The 16,153-nt window shown below is 41.0% G+C and overlaps 2 protein-coding genes across 4 annotated transcripts in view; both read right to left on the reverse strand.

Moving 5' to 3' along the window:
• The window catches only part of PIP5K1B (phosphatidylinositol-4-phosphate 5-kinase type 1 beta), a 318,123-nt gene that overhangs the window by 235,179 nt on the left and 66,791 nt on the right, over positions 1–16,153 (reverse strand). The window lies entirely within an intron of this gene.
• Positions 8,764–16,153, reverse strand: part of PABIR1 (PP2A Aalpha (PPP2R1A) and B55A (PPP2R2A) interacting phosphatase regulator 1) — a 74,113-nt gene continuing 66,723 nt past the window's right edge. The window contains 2 exon segments of the mRNA XM_024734307.1: positions 8,764–11,291; positions 11,294–11,459. Coding sequence (XP_024590075.1) covers positions 10,387–11,291; positions 11,294–11,381 — 993 coding nt within the window. The 5' untranslated portion in view covers positions 11,382–11,459 and the 3' untranslated portion in view covers positions 8,764–10,386.

Below are 16,153 nucleotides of genomic sequence, written 5' to 3' on the forward strand. Positions count from 1 at the left end.
AAACTTGCAGAAATAATTGTGTCACGGGTGTGGAATGAAATTTCAATTTATAAGTGGGAAAAAAAAAGCCATTAAGAGAAATAGATGACAAGGGAATAAAATGAACCAGATGAATTCATGAAGGAAGTGAATCAGTAAGTCTTCTGCTCGAACAGTCTCCTCATGTTTGGCGTTAAAGCATTTACCTATAGGTTTTTCTCCTCACAAAAAAGCCAAAAAGAAAAACAAGGAAAGAAAACAATTTCTTTTGACCTTGGTTTTTCCCAAATTATAATCACATATATGTAAAGAGGTATTGCTTGTGAAATGCTTAATAACAATTTACCCATAAGAAGGGGAGAGGGGGGTGACCTTTTCACTTTAGTTCCTCTTTATCCTTAAGGATCTAGAAGAACTCAATCTCTTTCTTCAGCCATCTGGCTGTCTCCAATTCTGCTCATCCTATTTTCTCTTAAACCTCCTCTAATCAGGCTTCCACCCCACCACTCCAATGAAATGACTCTCACCATCACGACCTGTAACTTACATGTTACTAAATCCAGGGCTCAACAATCAATCCTCTCTTGTCAGATCAGTTGCAACGGGTAACATTTGATCACACTATCCTCTCCCCGTCTCCTTCCCGTAGTTTCTAGGACACCACATTCTCTTGGTCTTCTTACCTCCCTGGTTGTTCCTTCTCAGGGTCCTTTTCCTGACCTCTTAATGTTATAGGGTGTCCCAAGGTTCAGTTCTTATTCTTCTGTTCTTTATCCACATTCACATGACCCTTGGTGATCTCAGGTATTCTCTTTAAGTTATCATCACAGGAAGATGGCTCCCAATGATGTAATTCCAGCCCAGCCTTCTTTCCTGAACTCTAGATTCAGAAATCTAAGTGCTTACTTGACATCTCCGTCTGAATGTCTAATAAGGTTCGTTTACTTAACATATCCAAACTGAGCTCCTAATACCTCCCATCCTCAACCCACCCCACCCCCCAGCCAAACAACAGCAGCAAAACAAACACACACAAAACAAAAAATCCTACCTTACTCACAGGTTTCCACATCTCAGTTGATGGGAACTCCATCCTTTCAGTTTCTCTCTCTCCTTCTCCCCTCTGCCCCAGCCCCGCCTTATGCCCACCTTAAATCTGTCAGCAAAATCTACTGGCTCTACCTTCAAAATATATCTAGAATTTAACCACTTCTCCACGCCTCCACTGTTACCACCCTCGTTCAAGCCACCATTGTCTCTCACCTGGATTGTTGGAAAGCCTCCTAATTGGTCCCGCTGCTTCCTCATAGTCAAGACAGCAAGGGTGTTTCCTTTAAAACCTAAGATAGGTCATGCCACTTCTACGTTCAAACCCCTGCACTGGCTCTCCATCTCTCATAGTCAAAGTCAGTGTCCTTTAATGGCACACGAGACCTTATGCCACCTGTATTAGCAGCAGTTCCCACCCCTGCCCACCTCTCTAAGCCCCTCCAACTATCCTTCCCTTCAATAACTCTGCTCCAGCCACCTTGATTTCCTTGCCATTTCTCACGGTATATATGATGTAATTTACTTATTTATTATGTTTATTGCCAACCCGTCCCTCCACCTCCACCCTGTTAGGATGTAAGCAGAATGTGTGCTCTACAAGGGCGGGAGTTTGTTTTGTACACTGACGTAGCCTAAGAGACTAGCCAATGTGAGGCAGGCGCTCAAATCAAAATTATTTAACAAATGAATTTCCAGTCTGTTAGCAAACTATAAAGAGCCCAGCCATGTGACTAGACTTGGTCCACTAAAAATCTTACTACATTCCTTTCTCTTAAAAACAGTCTGTGCCACTTGTTCACCCACTTACCCATCCATTAATCATCCACTCAATATAAATTCGAGTAACTATAATGTTCTATGCACAGGCATTAGGAACAGAAGTAAAAGACATAGCCTTTGTTTTTACATAGGTTAAAGAAACAAGAAACCACCCAAACACGCATCGGCCTGTTAACTGCCTTTATAGAAGGAAGTCCTGGGTATAACAAGATCCCACAAGAAAGCTATCTAACTCACCAGGGCTGGAGAGGCAGAGGCCATTAGGAAAAGCTCTCCAGAAGCTATGCTCCCTCCGGCTAAGTTTTTAAGGGGTTAGTTAAGGACAAAAGGTTGGTAGGGAGTGCAGAGGAAGAAGGGAGGAAGTGCTGTTCTCAGCAGAGGACACAGCTTGTCAAAGCACAGATAGTACATGGGAGCCTGAAGCTGGGGGAGCCCAGGCAGCTCCGTGTGGCTAGAGTCCCGGGGTTCAGGGGGTATGTGGAGATATGCAGCTTATCATACTGTGCAATTGGACTTAATCCTGAAGTTAAGGGGTAGCTATTAAAGTTGAATTTCAGGTTTGCATTTTAGAAATACTGGTAGCAAGCAGTGTGGTAAAATGGGGCCTTGAGAAAGACCATATATAGATAGGTGTAGAATTTTAACTGAGTTAGAAACCTAGTATAAATTGGTAAAGTAAAGAGTTCCAAGAACTTTAATTCTTGACTCAAAGTAACCTTTGATAATAATGAAAGATAAGTATCATTATTATTTACCATTTTTTAGAAGACTTAAAAGACGAGGCCATTAAGGGAAAGATGGTCGAAGACATTCTTAAACACATACTGATTCAACCCCAAATCCCAAATGAAGTGGAACAAAGAAAAAACATTCATGAAGAAAACCACCATCAATGTCACTCTCTTGTCAACAGGGGGCTCACAATGGTAGTCCGAGGGCTCACGTGCCAAAAGGAATACCCAATCCATGCATCATCTCCTCACTCCCATCCCTTCCTGAACACCTCGCATTTTTCTTTCCAAAAGACACCAACATTCAACAGCTACTTGTCACTCTGGAGTTCCAGTAACCCTCCGGGCATTGTAACAGTGAAATCATTCTTTGTCCTTAAAGTAAGAGGGAGGGATTGTCTGAATCACAGGAATGGTCACCTCAACCAATTTTATTTTGCGAGGGCACAAAAGATCTTTTTCAATTGTCTTCTTTCACAACCTGCCTTGCTAGCCAAGCCTTAGAGGTCAGTTTGTTTTGGAAGACCATTGTAGGCAATTGGAAAAGAACCAGAACTATCCCTGGCACTGATACAGAACTGAGCTTTCACAGGTAAATAAAAGCTACACAATCTCTGCTTTCTAGTTTCAGTCACACTGCCTAAGAATTTGTTAATGAGTGATTTTCACATCTCCCAAGTGTTTATTCCAAAAGTTCAAAAAGGAGAAATAGAAATCAGGCACAAAGAAATGAGGTATGAGAACCAAATACCTATTTCTCTTTTAGGGCAGCACTTGGAATTTGGAAAGTTGATGCAAAATCAAGGCACAAAACACTTTCGCCAACAGTACCAGTGTGTGTGTGTGTGTGTGTGTGTGTGTGTGTGTAATTTACAAAGTCTAACCTACCTAAGAAGACCGAGGAGAGGAAAATGAGGGGAAATCTAAAATGGGAGTAAAGCTAAATAAGGCCCCAAGCACACAGAACAAAACTCATAAAGTAGATCAGGTGTGTGTATGTGCAGATGTGCATGTACATTTAGTTGTGCATGCACAGGACTGGAGTATTTGATGTTAGCTGCCTAACCTCTCTTATAAAACTGTTTTCACAAACAAGCTACATATAGAACCAAAAGTCACTTTTTTGGCGGGGGGCGGGGGGGGGCGCGGTACAGATCTATGTACAAATTTTATTTGCATCCACTTACTATTTCTGTGAGCTTGGGTAAATCACTTAACTTCACTAAGGTTAACTTCCTTATTTTTATTTTTTAATTCAAGTACAGCTGATTTACAATGTGTTAGTTTCAGGTGTACAGCAGTGATTCAGTTATCTCTAACTATCTATCTAACCACATATCTATCTATCTATCTACCTATCTATGCTTTTTCAGATTCATTTCCCTTATAGGTAGAATCAAAAGTCACTTTTGAGGTGATTTAAAAATATTTATTGAACTTCCAAAAATGATACTAACCTTTTGGAACAAATTGTGGCTTTCAATGGTGTGTTTCAAAATATCTAATGCAGGGACATTACACTGTGAAACTTGAAGTTTAAGCACCAATTCTAAAATGCATTCAAAGGCAAGTTTTCCTTTTTGGGTCCTTTTGCTGAACAGTGATTTTCTATGAAGTAAAGGTAAGAAGAATAATAGTTTCTCAAAGATTGCTCAAGTGTTCTGAATTTAAATCTCTAACCTCTGGGGAGAGCTTCTTCTAGAGAAAGAAGGCGAATTTGTTAATTAGGTAATAAAAGATTTTGAATCACTCTTTAAATCCTGCTGTTACTTTTCCTCTAAAAATGATACATTTTTACCTTACAGAGTTTGTTTGGGGCGGGGGGCGGTCAAATGGTTCTTGCTTTTGTTTCCCCAGGAGTGAAAATCTAAGGACAACCAAGGATACTGTATAACTCAAGTACAACAAAGCATATATAACATATACATATATATACATATTTTTTAAAAACAATAATTTAAAATTTGTAGTTTGGGGATTTATTTCGAATAGCAAATCAGTTTTAAAATATGTAAACCATGATATCCTTCTCTACAACTTTAATATTTTTTAACCTATTAGTAAAGAAAACAATCCTGATTGCTTCCTCTAATATGATGATAATGTCTAAAGCCATCATTTTAAGTAAATGTATCGTTTGATTCAAAACAAGTGGCAACCCTAGCAAGCTGGAAAATAGGCTTTATCTCAAAAAACAAAACTAAAAAAGTCTGTTCATAAGGAAAAGGCAAAAAAGACTTAAATTCAAATGGAAAAAAAAATAATAGAAAGTAACAGAGACTTGAGAAAATGTATTTGGTGTTCTCATCTGTTAAATGGGAATAATCATTGCATTTACCTCACAGGGTTGTCATGAGGATTAAATAAACTCATTGCAATCAAAGCATGGAAAATAGTGTCTAGGCCCTTACTGAATACTCAATAAATATTAGTGCTAATTATTATTATTACTATTGGCAATGGCTCATGTTATTAGACCATCTCTTGTTTTTCTACTAGGGAAAGCAAACAGTCTTAAAGGGATCACAATCTTGTGAAAATCCTGGCTGCCGAGCAATGATAGCCTGATTTCACAGAGGAAGTACACTAAAGAAACTGCTCAAGGTTCCCCCAATCCAGAAGTAAGAAGAGGTCATTACTGAGGGAACAGTGTTTCTGATTTGTGAAGGGAAGGCTATCATCTAAGAAGGAGATAAGGCTTGTTCTGCATTTTCCAGAGAGTTGGACTTGAATTAAATGGTGTAAGTTCCAGAGCAAAATGTCTGCTCAGTGTAAGAAAGACTCCAACGTCAAAAACTCTCATCTTATAAAAGGACAGGGTGCCTAGAAGGGTAGAGTATACTGTTACTGAGTGTGAAAGTGGGAGTTTCATCAGTCCTTAGCAAGTCCACACTAGGTGACAATAATGACAGCCACCACCACCACAAGGACAGTAATGACAGTTGATACTAACTGCCCAGCACCGCTGTAAGGACTTTACCTAGAGTGACCCTTACCTCAGCCACCCAGCTCCACAGTCTGTGTTTTTAACCACTACCTCCCAGTTCGGAATCCTGAGCAAGGTACCTAATGTCTCTGTGCCTCCATGATAAGTGAGGACACATAAAATGCGGATAATATGGCACTAATCTCAGAGGACACTGATGAAGATTAAATGAAACAATACATTTGTTTAGCAGCTAGAAGAGTGCCTGACATGTAGCAAGTACTTTATATATACTTTTTAATATAAAGGTCATATCAACTTTTAAGAAAACCTTTTTACTTGCATGGCAAGGTAGGGAAGGCATAAAGAACTGTCTTGGCTACAGTGAGCAATCTGACTCCAAAAAAATTTTTTTTAAATCAACTAAATGGAACTCAAGGCTTGCTGATTCAGGATTGAGTCTCTGAACACAATGAGACATGAAAAATATGGGCAAAACTGCTAAAGTGAGAGTTCTGCAGTGAGATCAGATTCTCTGTATACTTTGTCATGGATGACTGTCACATAAGACCTTGGACAAAAACGGCCTATTCCATGACCCGCTGCTGACTTCTCTTAGCATCTCCAAGATCTTGGCCAATCACTCAGCTCCACTTTCAGCAGAATACTTATTTGCTTCACACACTTGACTTCACCTAGTTCCCGCTTAACCAATTCCCAAACTTAGGTCAATCCAATCTACTTCTTTTGCACCGGACATCCAATTGCAACCCGTCATCCAATGTGGCCTAATAAAGCTCCTACTCACCCTTGTTACTCCTTTACAGATTGTCACAGAGGCAGCATTAAACCTTTACTTCATTCAAGCTTCCAAATCCACTGCTGCCCCACCCTCAATCATCCTACACTCCTTAAAACTTGGAAAATAGAAGCAATCAGATACAAATTCTTTTCACTTTTCATATACACCTTCCTCCAAACCCCTAAACTCCAGCAACACAAATCAGTTCAACATTTACTGCTATCTTTGCCTAGCCTTTTCACTCTCCTTCCTGTTGCAAAAGAAAAAAAAAATTATAGACAACCTTTCCAGGACCAACTCTTTCTTCTATTCACTGATGCTACTCAGGAAGAATCAGTTACATCATCTTCTTCGGTTTGTTGTTTTGGCAACTATTCCCCCCAATCTCCCATTTCTCTCTTGGATCTTCAGACTTTTTCTACTCATCTAAAAACATGCCAATAAGAAAACAATTCTCAGTCCTGTTTCCCTCATAAGCCTTGACCCTTTCCCCCTTATATGCCAAATATCTAAGAGTGGTCTCTTGCTATACGTATGTAGCCGGCTGAACTGATAAATGTGAACCACTGGAAGGCAATCCCATACAGGTTATTCTTGATTACAATCAATCTTTTAAGTACGCTTAAAGGTTCCGACATCCAGCAGCTGCAGATTTGGTGACCATTAATTATATGTTCCATTTACACTGTGTTTTTGAGAAACATCATAAAGGAAAATATACAACAGAGGTTTGTTATACATAACAAACTGTACCTTAACTCAATGTTGATATGTGCTTTGGGGCTTCTAGCACAACGTTTATAGATTAGCAATACTAATACCTTAAAAAGGTTTTTTTGAGGCTAATTCTTACACGAGCTAAGGCTTTACATTCTATAAAGTAATGACTGAAGCCATGAGCAATAATATAATAATCTAAATTGTCTATATAAACTCTTAGAGCCTTATCTGATTTAAAACTTGCCACCTATATAGGAAAATAAACTTATAGAAATAAAAGCTTCTCTATACCTTCAGGGAAAAGGATCTGGTAAAAGCCCATAAAACCGGAGAACAAGATGTACTGAACAAGAAGCAAGCAAGCCAGTGAGGGTGGAGCACAGAAAGCAAGGGGAGGGAGAGGCAAGGGTCAGACTGCACAGGGCCTCCTAGGGCAGAATTAATACATTTTGGTATACCATAAGAACAACAGGAAGCAAATGAAAAGCTTTAAGCTGGGAGATGGAAGGATCAGATCTGCAATTTTAAAAGGATTACTCTAGTTGCTGTATGGAGGATGAACAGGTAGCCAACCAGAATGAGTGTGAAGGGACAAGTGGGAATTAGGAGGCCTAAGAGGGAAATGATGGTAGGCTGGATCCAGGTGGCAGTACAGATGAAAGAAGATAGATTCTGGAAGATAAAATCAATAAGATTTGGTGAATGATTAGATATGAGGGAAAGAAAAGAGAGATGTCAGTGAGATGTTGGTTTCCTGAATTTATATACACATATACATGGAATGCAGAGTAACATCTTGTATAACATATAGCGAATTATTAACAGAAATGACCTATAGGTAGGGAAGATGAATTTTACATAGTAAAAGGCAGACTTTCATTTTTTTTTTTTACTATATAGATATCTGTATTGTTTAAATATTTTTATAAGCAGAAGGTATACATTATTTCATAGTTAAATTCAAATGCAATAAAAAGAAACAGCATTTTCCTGGGTAAAAAGGATAGAAATGGCATTTTAGGGAAAGGAACAATTTAATCAAAGGTACAAACACATGAAAGTACATGGCATATTTAGAGTATCAAGTGGTCTAGTGTTTACAGAGTAAGAAGGGAAGATGTGTAATTGGGACAGGATGAGCAGAGGATTAAACCTGTGTTAGAGTATAGCCAGCTCATGAAGGACCTTATCATATGTCAAGTTAAAGAAAGCATTCTCTAAACTATAGAAAATGGAGAAGCATATAAAGATTTTAAGCAGGAGGATGACAAACTCAAGTTTATATTTTAGAAAGATCACTTTAGAGGCAGTGTGAAGACTGGGCCAAAAGGGAAGGTAAGAAAATAGGCTGCGAGATCACTTACGCCGGAACTTAAGCTAAATCAGGGCAACAGAAATAGAGAAGGGGAGACACAAGATTCACTTCACAAGTAGACAGGACTTGGTGATTGAGCTGGATGTGACACACAGAGAAAAGGGCAAGTCAAAGATGCTTCCCATGGTTTTAAGAAATTACATAGGATGACATCAATTTAGGTAATACAAGAACAAGTTAAATGAAGAGATAATAAATTTTGTTTTGAAGGTGCTGAGGTTAAAGTACCTCTGGAAGCAGGTCAAAGTGCCCAACAGGAAGTTGGACATACACGTTTGAATTTGAGGAACAAGGTCAGAACTGGAGCACATTAACCCTTTTACCCAGAATAGAGAATTTTAAGCCTGTGGACACGATCTTACCCTCGATGTAATGCACTGAATTCTTAAGGCAACTGCCAAAAGGTGACCAGTTCCATTTATTCTCATAGTTGTAAAAATTCCACGTAATTGTTAAAGTCTCTGTAGGCAATAACTTAAAGTGAGGCGGAACATTTTGTCTTGGTTTCTTGGTCTCTCTTTTTTTCCCCTTCCCCTTTTGTTTGCCATTCTTTCTATCTACCTACTTATCTAGTTAAGGAAGATACAGGAAATATAAGGAAGTATAATATAAAAAAATTTGTTATTAAATATTTTCATACTTTGTCTTAATTGTAAAAGGTAAAGAAAAGAACATTTCACAATTCTACCTTTAACAAAACCTAAGTTAAATAATGATTTACCTAGGTGACTCTCCCCTGATTTCCTCTGGCAAGTCACTGCCCCTTAATTAAACGACATCCCCCAGGCAGTCAAGTCCAGCTGTAGCTTTAACCACAGAGGTTCCTGAAACAATTCCACGGTCCTTTTGTTGCTTACTGTCAGAAGTTTGAGTCACACTGTACCTTTGTCTAACCGATGATGCCCTAGTTTCTTGGGAGGTGGAGAGGAAGGACCTGTTGGCAAGGAAACAGCTGCTTCCTTCCTGAGCCAGGGAAAACCAAGAAGGTGACAGATGGGCAGAGCATAAAAGCAGCCAAAAGTTGCGCTGGTTCCTTGTTGGCAAGGATTTTCACTGAGGCACAATTGGGTATTTTAAAGCATATTAATGACTGAGAGAGTTTCATCTGCCTGGGTGCCCTGCTGAAGTTCAACAGGGCTTCCCACACATCTTCTACAATGGAAAAACTTTTAAATTTGCAGTGGTACAAAGAACCTGGCCTCAGCCTATGTACAGTGGTCTAAGACTGCAAGGCACTGTCCCATTTCACTTTAGGATTATGCCCAAAAGAATGCACTTTCTGGTTAAAAAAAAAAAATTCTGTATAGTAGTTATATTTGTACAACTTATTAGAATTACTATTAAAATTTCATTAGAAAATGTTTTTTAAATATGTTTACTTTTATATATTTAATTTTAAAAGATTTGTTGCAAACTTTTATATTCTGCTCTTTTATCACCATCCCCCATCCACTTCTGTACCCAGAAACTTAAATATTCAAGGATTCCTGGGTAAAACAGACAATCACTGGATGGATAAAACTAACATTTTAAAAATACCTGTACATAGGTAAGTTATTGTTCTTCATCAATAGAAATTAGCAATCACTGAAAATAACATTAAAAACTAGTGTGGGCATGAAGTATGGAATTTTAAAACATCAGTTTACTATGCTGATTAATTCAACATTTATATTTGCATCAGAACTTAATAACCGCATAAATAAATAGAGCTCTCAGTTATTTTAAAAAATCAAGGGATAACATATGTATTTAGACATATTAGCAGCGTAAAGATGTATGCTTCAACACACTTATTGGGAAAACGTCTGAAAATATTACTACACTGAATTCATGGGCACCCGCAGGAATCTGACATAAAAGTTCTCTAGAATAACAACATTTCAGGAAATTCCAAAAAAGAAAAGGGTAAAATAGGAAATAGCCTCAAATTAATCGACAAAGTTCAGTGCTTGTTCCAACTTCATTTTTCTCTCCATTGCAAAAACAAAAACAAAACCGAGTCTCAGGATGGGTGGGTGAATCACTTAGATGAAAGTTCATCTACTGGAATAAATGGAGAGGCCGCTTGGGCAGGTGACACAGGAGAGTCGGTGGTAGTGCTGACTTTCGCTGGTGAATTACAAGAAGATCCGGCACTGCTGCTGTTTCCATCAAGGGTATCGGAAGATACACACACACCAGGATCTGACAGCTGTGCAACATCAGAAGAAAGCATGTTGGTGATGCCCTGGAAAAATCTCTTTGGCTGGTATTCAGTTTCCATTTCACATTTTCTTTTCAATGGTCCAAGAACACTTGGTCTAATGCAATTAATTGGACTCTGGCTTCTCCGGGTAGTAAATCGGGTCGTTGGGCTGGGAATAGGGCTTGGAGGCAATCCATTGCTACTCACAAAACTTTGCAAGGATGGTGAAAAACACTGCTTCCCAATTCCCCGGGTAGGTGACGGTGCTGGCGACACCGGAATGAAATCGATGCGTTTCGGGGAGGCGGATTTCTCCACGTCGTTGTCACTCAGGCTGAAACTTTCCTCCCAGGAGTGGCTTATCTGCATTGCGTTCTGCACCTCGCGCTCGTGGACGGTCTCTCGATTGATCAAGTCCATGCCCTCCTCCTGTTTGATCTGGTGCAAGCGGCTGCTGTGCATGCGGACGGGGGAGGCCGGTAGTAGCAGGCCGTGGCGGTTCGGGAACGTTGTGCTGTTTCGCCTGGCGCTCGGCGCCTCGGCCTGGAACACCGGCGAAGTGTCACTGAGGCCGTGGATCAGGGGGGCGCTGTTAGACCTCCTGAGGCCCCCGCCGCCACCGCCGCTGCCGCTGCCGCCGCCCTCCGCCGGGCTCCCAACCGTGCCTGGAGGCAGCTCCAGGTCCAGCTCCATCTTCTCCTGAGCCATGTCGCGGGCAGGGAGGCGGGGGCGGTGCTCAAAGACCTAGGATTCCCATTCCCCGCAGTCCAGGGCCGCTGCCGCTGCCACCGCCACCGAGAATCTGTCAGCGGGCTCGTCCCTCTGCGCATGCGTGCCCCTTGGCGCAGGCGCCCTGCACTGTCTCTCTTCGCGGCGCCCGCTTAACGCAGAATAGCTGCGTCGCAGCCCTAGGGGGAGGGGGGGAGGAGTGGTTGGGCCGCCAGTCAGTACGTTCCTTCCGCTGATATCTGTGAGCGCAGACCTGCTTTAACGCATATTAATAAGGTTACCACCATATTCAGGAGTATATATTTATAAAATTAGAGCTCTGAAAGAGAGGTCCTTGGCGATGTGGGGCTGTATGATTACGAGTGGAGTTCGTCCTAACCACAGAGGCCTTCCCTGAGCAAGGGACCATCTCCTGAGATCCCAAGAAGCAGGCCAAAAGGATGGGGTGTAGAACTGCCTGGGAAGCGGGAAGCGAGGGCTGCCAGCTGGGTGGCTGGCGGGAACCAGGAAGGGAGGGAGGGAGTGTGGCCTGGAGTGGAGAGTAAGCTGGCGGGACGTGAGGTGGTGGACCTTTATCCTGAGAACAGTGAAAACTCGGAAGGTTTTCCAGCCATTAGTATAATGGCGACTGAAAAGGTCCATGGCTGCAGTCCGGGGAATAACGTTACTGGGAGATTAGAACCTACAGAAAAAGACCAGAGAGGAGGCAATCCTCGGGGCCAGAGATGATGGTAATTTGCAGTAAGGTGGTACTGTAGGAGAGCAGTTGGAGAGAATGGGAAAATCTGGGAACTCGGTCAAAGAGGGAAAAAAAACCAACCTGTATTACTATTGTTTTATTTAGAATCATATTTCCAGCACAGGCATATGTGCTCAATCATGTTCATTTAGGATGAGGAATTTAATGAGGGGGAAACCAATAGGTCCTCGAACTTTAAAAATAAAAACACAATACTTAAAAAAAAAAAAAAAAAAAAAAAACAGTACTTGGCTCATGTAAGTAACATAAACTTTCATATCATTAAAAATCGGTTTATATTTATTCTTTAGTGTCTTCAGTCAGATTTTTTCGCACATAACCAACTGTGTGCCAGGCAATGTGGTAGGAATTAGGCCCTAATATGGAGACATTTAATTTCTATTTGGGGGGGAAGAGATAAATATATGGGCTATTTTTCAGATAGTGGTAAGCCTTAGGAAAAAATAAAATAGGGTGGTGTGATAGAGCACTACTGGTAGAAGGGAGGGGGCAATTAGATAGAGCTGGGATCTAAATGACGAGAACCAAGTCCTGCGGACATCTGGGGGATGAATATTCCAACCATAGAGACTAGCGGGTGCAAAGGCCCAAGGCAAACGTAAGTGTGGTGAGCTGGCAAGAAAAGAAAAAAGGGCCGTGCCACTGAAGCATAAGGCGGGGAGTGGTATGAGGGGGTAAAAGAGTTTGGCTTTTATTCTAAGTATGATGAAAAGCCACTGGGGAATTTTAAGCAGGAGAGTGATATTATCTGGTTTATGTTTTAGATATCACTTTGGCTCTGTGGAAAACAGGCTGAAAGAGGGCAGGAGTGGAGACAAAGATGGATTAGGAACCATGGCAACAGTACAGACAAGAGATTACTGGACTAGGGTTGTATCAATGGCGATGGGGGAGAAGTAGATGGATTCAGGATACGTTTTGGAAGTAGAACCTACAGGATGGGCAGATGATTAGATTTAGATGGTGAAAGAAATAGATAATTCAAAGGCAACTCACAGGAGTTTTACTTAAACTGGGTAGATGGCAGTATCATTTACTGAGATAGGGAAAGAGTGTATTTAGAGGAGTAGAAATTAAGAGTTCTGTTTTGCTTGATTTGAGTTGGAAGTGTCTATTAGATATCCATGTGCCTAGGTGAACTGAAAGAGAGCTTAGTGATTTTTGTTTGGCCTACTTTTTGCAGTTGAAGAAAGTAAGATCCAGAGAGGCCGGCACAGTCAGCATCAGATAGCTTGTTTAGTAGTGGGAACCAGTACTAGAATCCAGTATGAGAATCCTAATCCATGCCCTCTCCACTGTCTCTCAAACAGCTTTGAATTTGAAGTCCCCATAGAATACAGATCCTGGTAATGAAATAATGTTGATTATTCATACCTCTAATTATAGAAACTGATTTAAATTTTCCAAGTGCCACACACTATTCAAGGTGCATCATATGTAGAATCTCATTTAATCCTCACACTAACCCTAGGAAGTAAGTAGCATTGTTCCAGTTTGCAGGGGAAACTGAGATGCAGGGATTCAGTAATGTGCCCAGGATGACAGGAAGCGGTGGGACCTCGCCCTTCAGGCTCCAGAGCGTGGGCACGACGGTGCCTCCTCCACGTGCAGTAACATTTCAGACTAGGACAAACCACTTCCAGATTGTTTACACCTTCGTGAGTGCAATGGTATTTGAGACAGAATTTGAAGGACAGGTAGGATTTTAATAGATGATATTTTATATAGAATTGGAAGCATGAGTATAAGATAGCAAATTTGCTAATACATAAAGTACATGGAGACGAATAGGTAATGGGAAAAAGTTGGAAATTAAAGTTGGAGTCAGAGAATTGGAGCTCTGAATGCCAAACAAAAGTGCCTGTATTTAACGTGTGGGGCAATAGGAAGCCGTTGACAAGAGGAATGACATAATGAGAGTTATGCTTTAGGGCCTGCCAGGTGGATGGATCTTAGACAGAGGGAAGTGGAAGAAGGAAGGTGGAAAGAACCAACATTTTCTAATTGCCCAATGCTGCCAGGCCCTTTAAACACTATAGTTCCACTTAATTCTCATTGTAATCCTATAAAGCAGATACTGTTATGCTCATCTTATAAAGGGACAAGTGAGGTTCAAAAATTGCAAAAGGCCCTATAGCTACATGGAAGAACAAAGATCTGAACCAATATGAATCAAGACCTCACTTCAAAACCTATATTCTTTTTGCTGCTTTCCCCATGAAACAACGGACAAAGGATTAATCCCCAAAATATACAAACAGCTCATGGAGCTCAAATTCAAAAAAACAAACAATTCAATTAAAAAATGGGCGGAAGACCTAAATGGACATTTCACCGAAGAAGACATACATATGGCCAAGAGATGAAAGATGAAAAGATGCTCAACATCACTAATTATTAGAGAAATGCAAATCAAAACTACAATGAGGTATCACCTCACACCGGTCAGAATGCCCATTATCAAGAAATCTAGAGCCTATAAATGCTGGAAAGGATGGGATGAAAAAGGAACCCTCCTGCACTGTTGGTGGGAATGTAAATTGATACAGCCACTATGGAGAACAGTATGGAGGTTCCTTCAAAAACTAAAAATAGGGCTTCCCTGGTGGCGCACTGGTTGAGAGTCCGCCCGCCGACGCAGGGGACACGGGTTCGTGCCCCGGTCCGGGAAGATCCCACGTGCCGTGGAGCGGCTGGGCCCGTGAGCCATGGCCAATGAACCTGCGCGTCCGGAGCCTGTGCTCTGCAACGGGAGAGGCCACAACAGTGAGAGGCCCGCGTACTGCAAAAAACAAAACAAAACAAAAAAAAACTAAAAATAGAACTACCATATGACCCAGGAATTCCACTACCGGGCATATACCCTGAGAAAACCGTAATTCAAAAAGAGTCACGTACCACAATGTTCACTGCAGCACTATTTACAATTGCCAGGACATGGAACCAACCTAAATGTCCATTGACAGTTGAATGGATAAAGAAGATGTGGCGCATATACACAATGGAATATTACTCAGCCCTAAAAAGAAACGAAATTGAGTTATCTGTAGTGAGGTGGAGGGACCTAGAGTCTGTCATACAGAGTGAAGTAAGTCAGAAAGGGAAAAACAAATACCGTATGCTAACACATATATATGGCATCTAAAAAAAAGAAAAAATGGTACTGATGAACCTAGGGGCAGGAATAAAGATGTAGACATAGCGGATGGACTTGAGGACACGGGGGTGAGGGGTGGGGAGGAGGAATCTGGGGCAAAGTGAGAGAGTAGCATCAACATATACACACTACCGAATATAAAATAGCTAGCTAGTGGGAAGCAGCAGTATAGCAGAGGGAGATGAGCTCGGTGCTTTGCAATGACCTAGAGAGGTGGGATGGGGAGGGTAGGAGGGAGGCTCAGCGGGGAGGGGATGTGGGGATGTTTGTGTGCATGAGGCTGATTCACTTTGTTGTACGACAGAGACTAACACAGTATTGGAAGCAATTATACTCCAGTAAAGATCTATTAAAAAAAATAAAGATGGAGAATTTGATGGCTAACTCTGAGATGAAAAGAGGGTCTAAACTAAAGTTGGGAATGGCAGAAAAAGGAGATGGATGTGGAGACCGGAAGGTAACAACCCAGAACCTGACTGCGTGGCTGTACGGAGGATAAACAGAGAGGAATCACAAACAACTTAAGTTCAAGCATGAGCAGCTGAAAGAATGGTACAACAGTACTGAATAAAAACAGGAGAGAGAGGAAGAGCTTCCGGAAGAAAATCAATATTAGATGAATAGGAAAAAAGTATTAACTACAGAGCTTACTTTATAATATCCATAGCAATATTGCTAATTTGCATATTACTAAATTATTTCTATCAATAGTGTGCCTCAAATGTGCCAACATTGTTCGTCCATGTCTGGATAAACACAATAATTATCTTTACTAATAAAGCACAGAGATGGTGATAACTACAAAATCAAACATACACCTATTAGAGATCTTCACTTGTTTCCCTGTTTCTACCCTTGTCTCTACAGTCAATTCTCCACCCTATGTTCAAGGTCATCCTTAAAAATAAGACCTGAAGAGTCACTTCCCTATTCAAAACTCTTTGGTGGATTCCCAC

This window comes from Neophocaena asiaeorientalis, unplaced genomic scaffold (genome assembly GCF_003031525.2).
Source record: "Neophocaena asiaeorientalis asiaeorientalis breed wild unplaced genomic scaffold, Neophocaena_asiaeorientalis_V1.1 scaffold256, whole genome shotgun sequence".
In the NCBI taxonomy this organism is placed as follows: domain Eukaryota; kingdom Metazoa; phylum Chordata; class Mammalia; order Artiodactyla; family Phocoenidae; genus Neophocaena; species Neophocaena asiaeorientalis.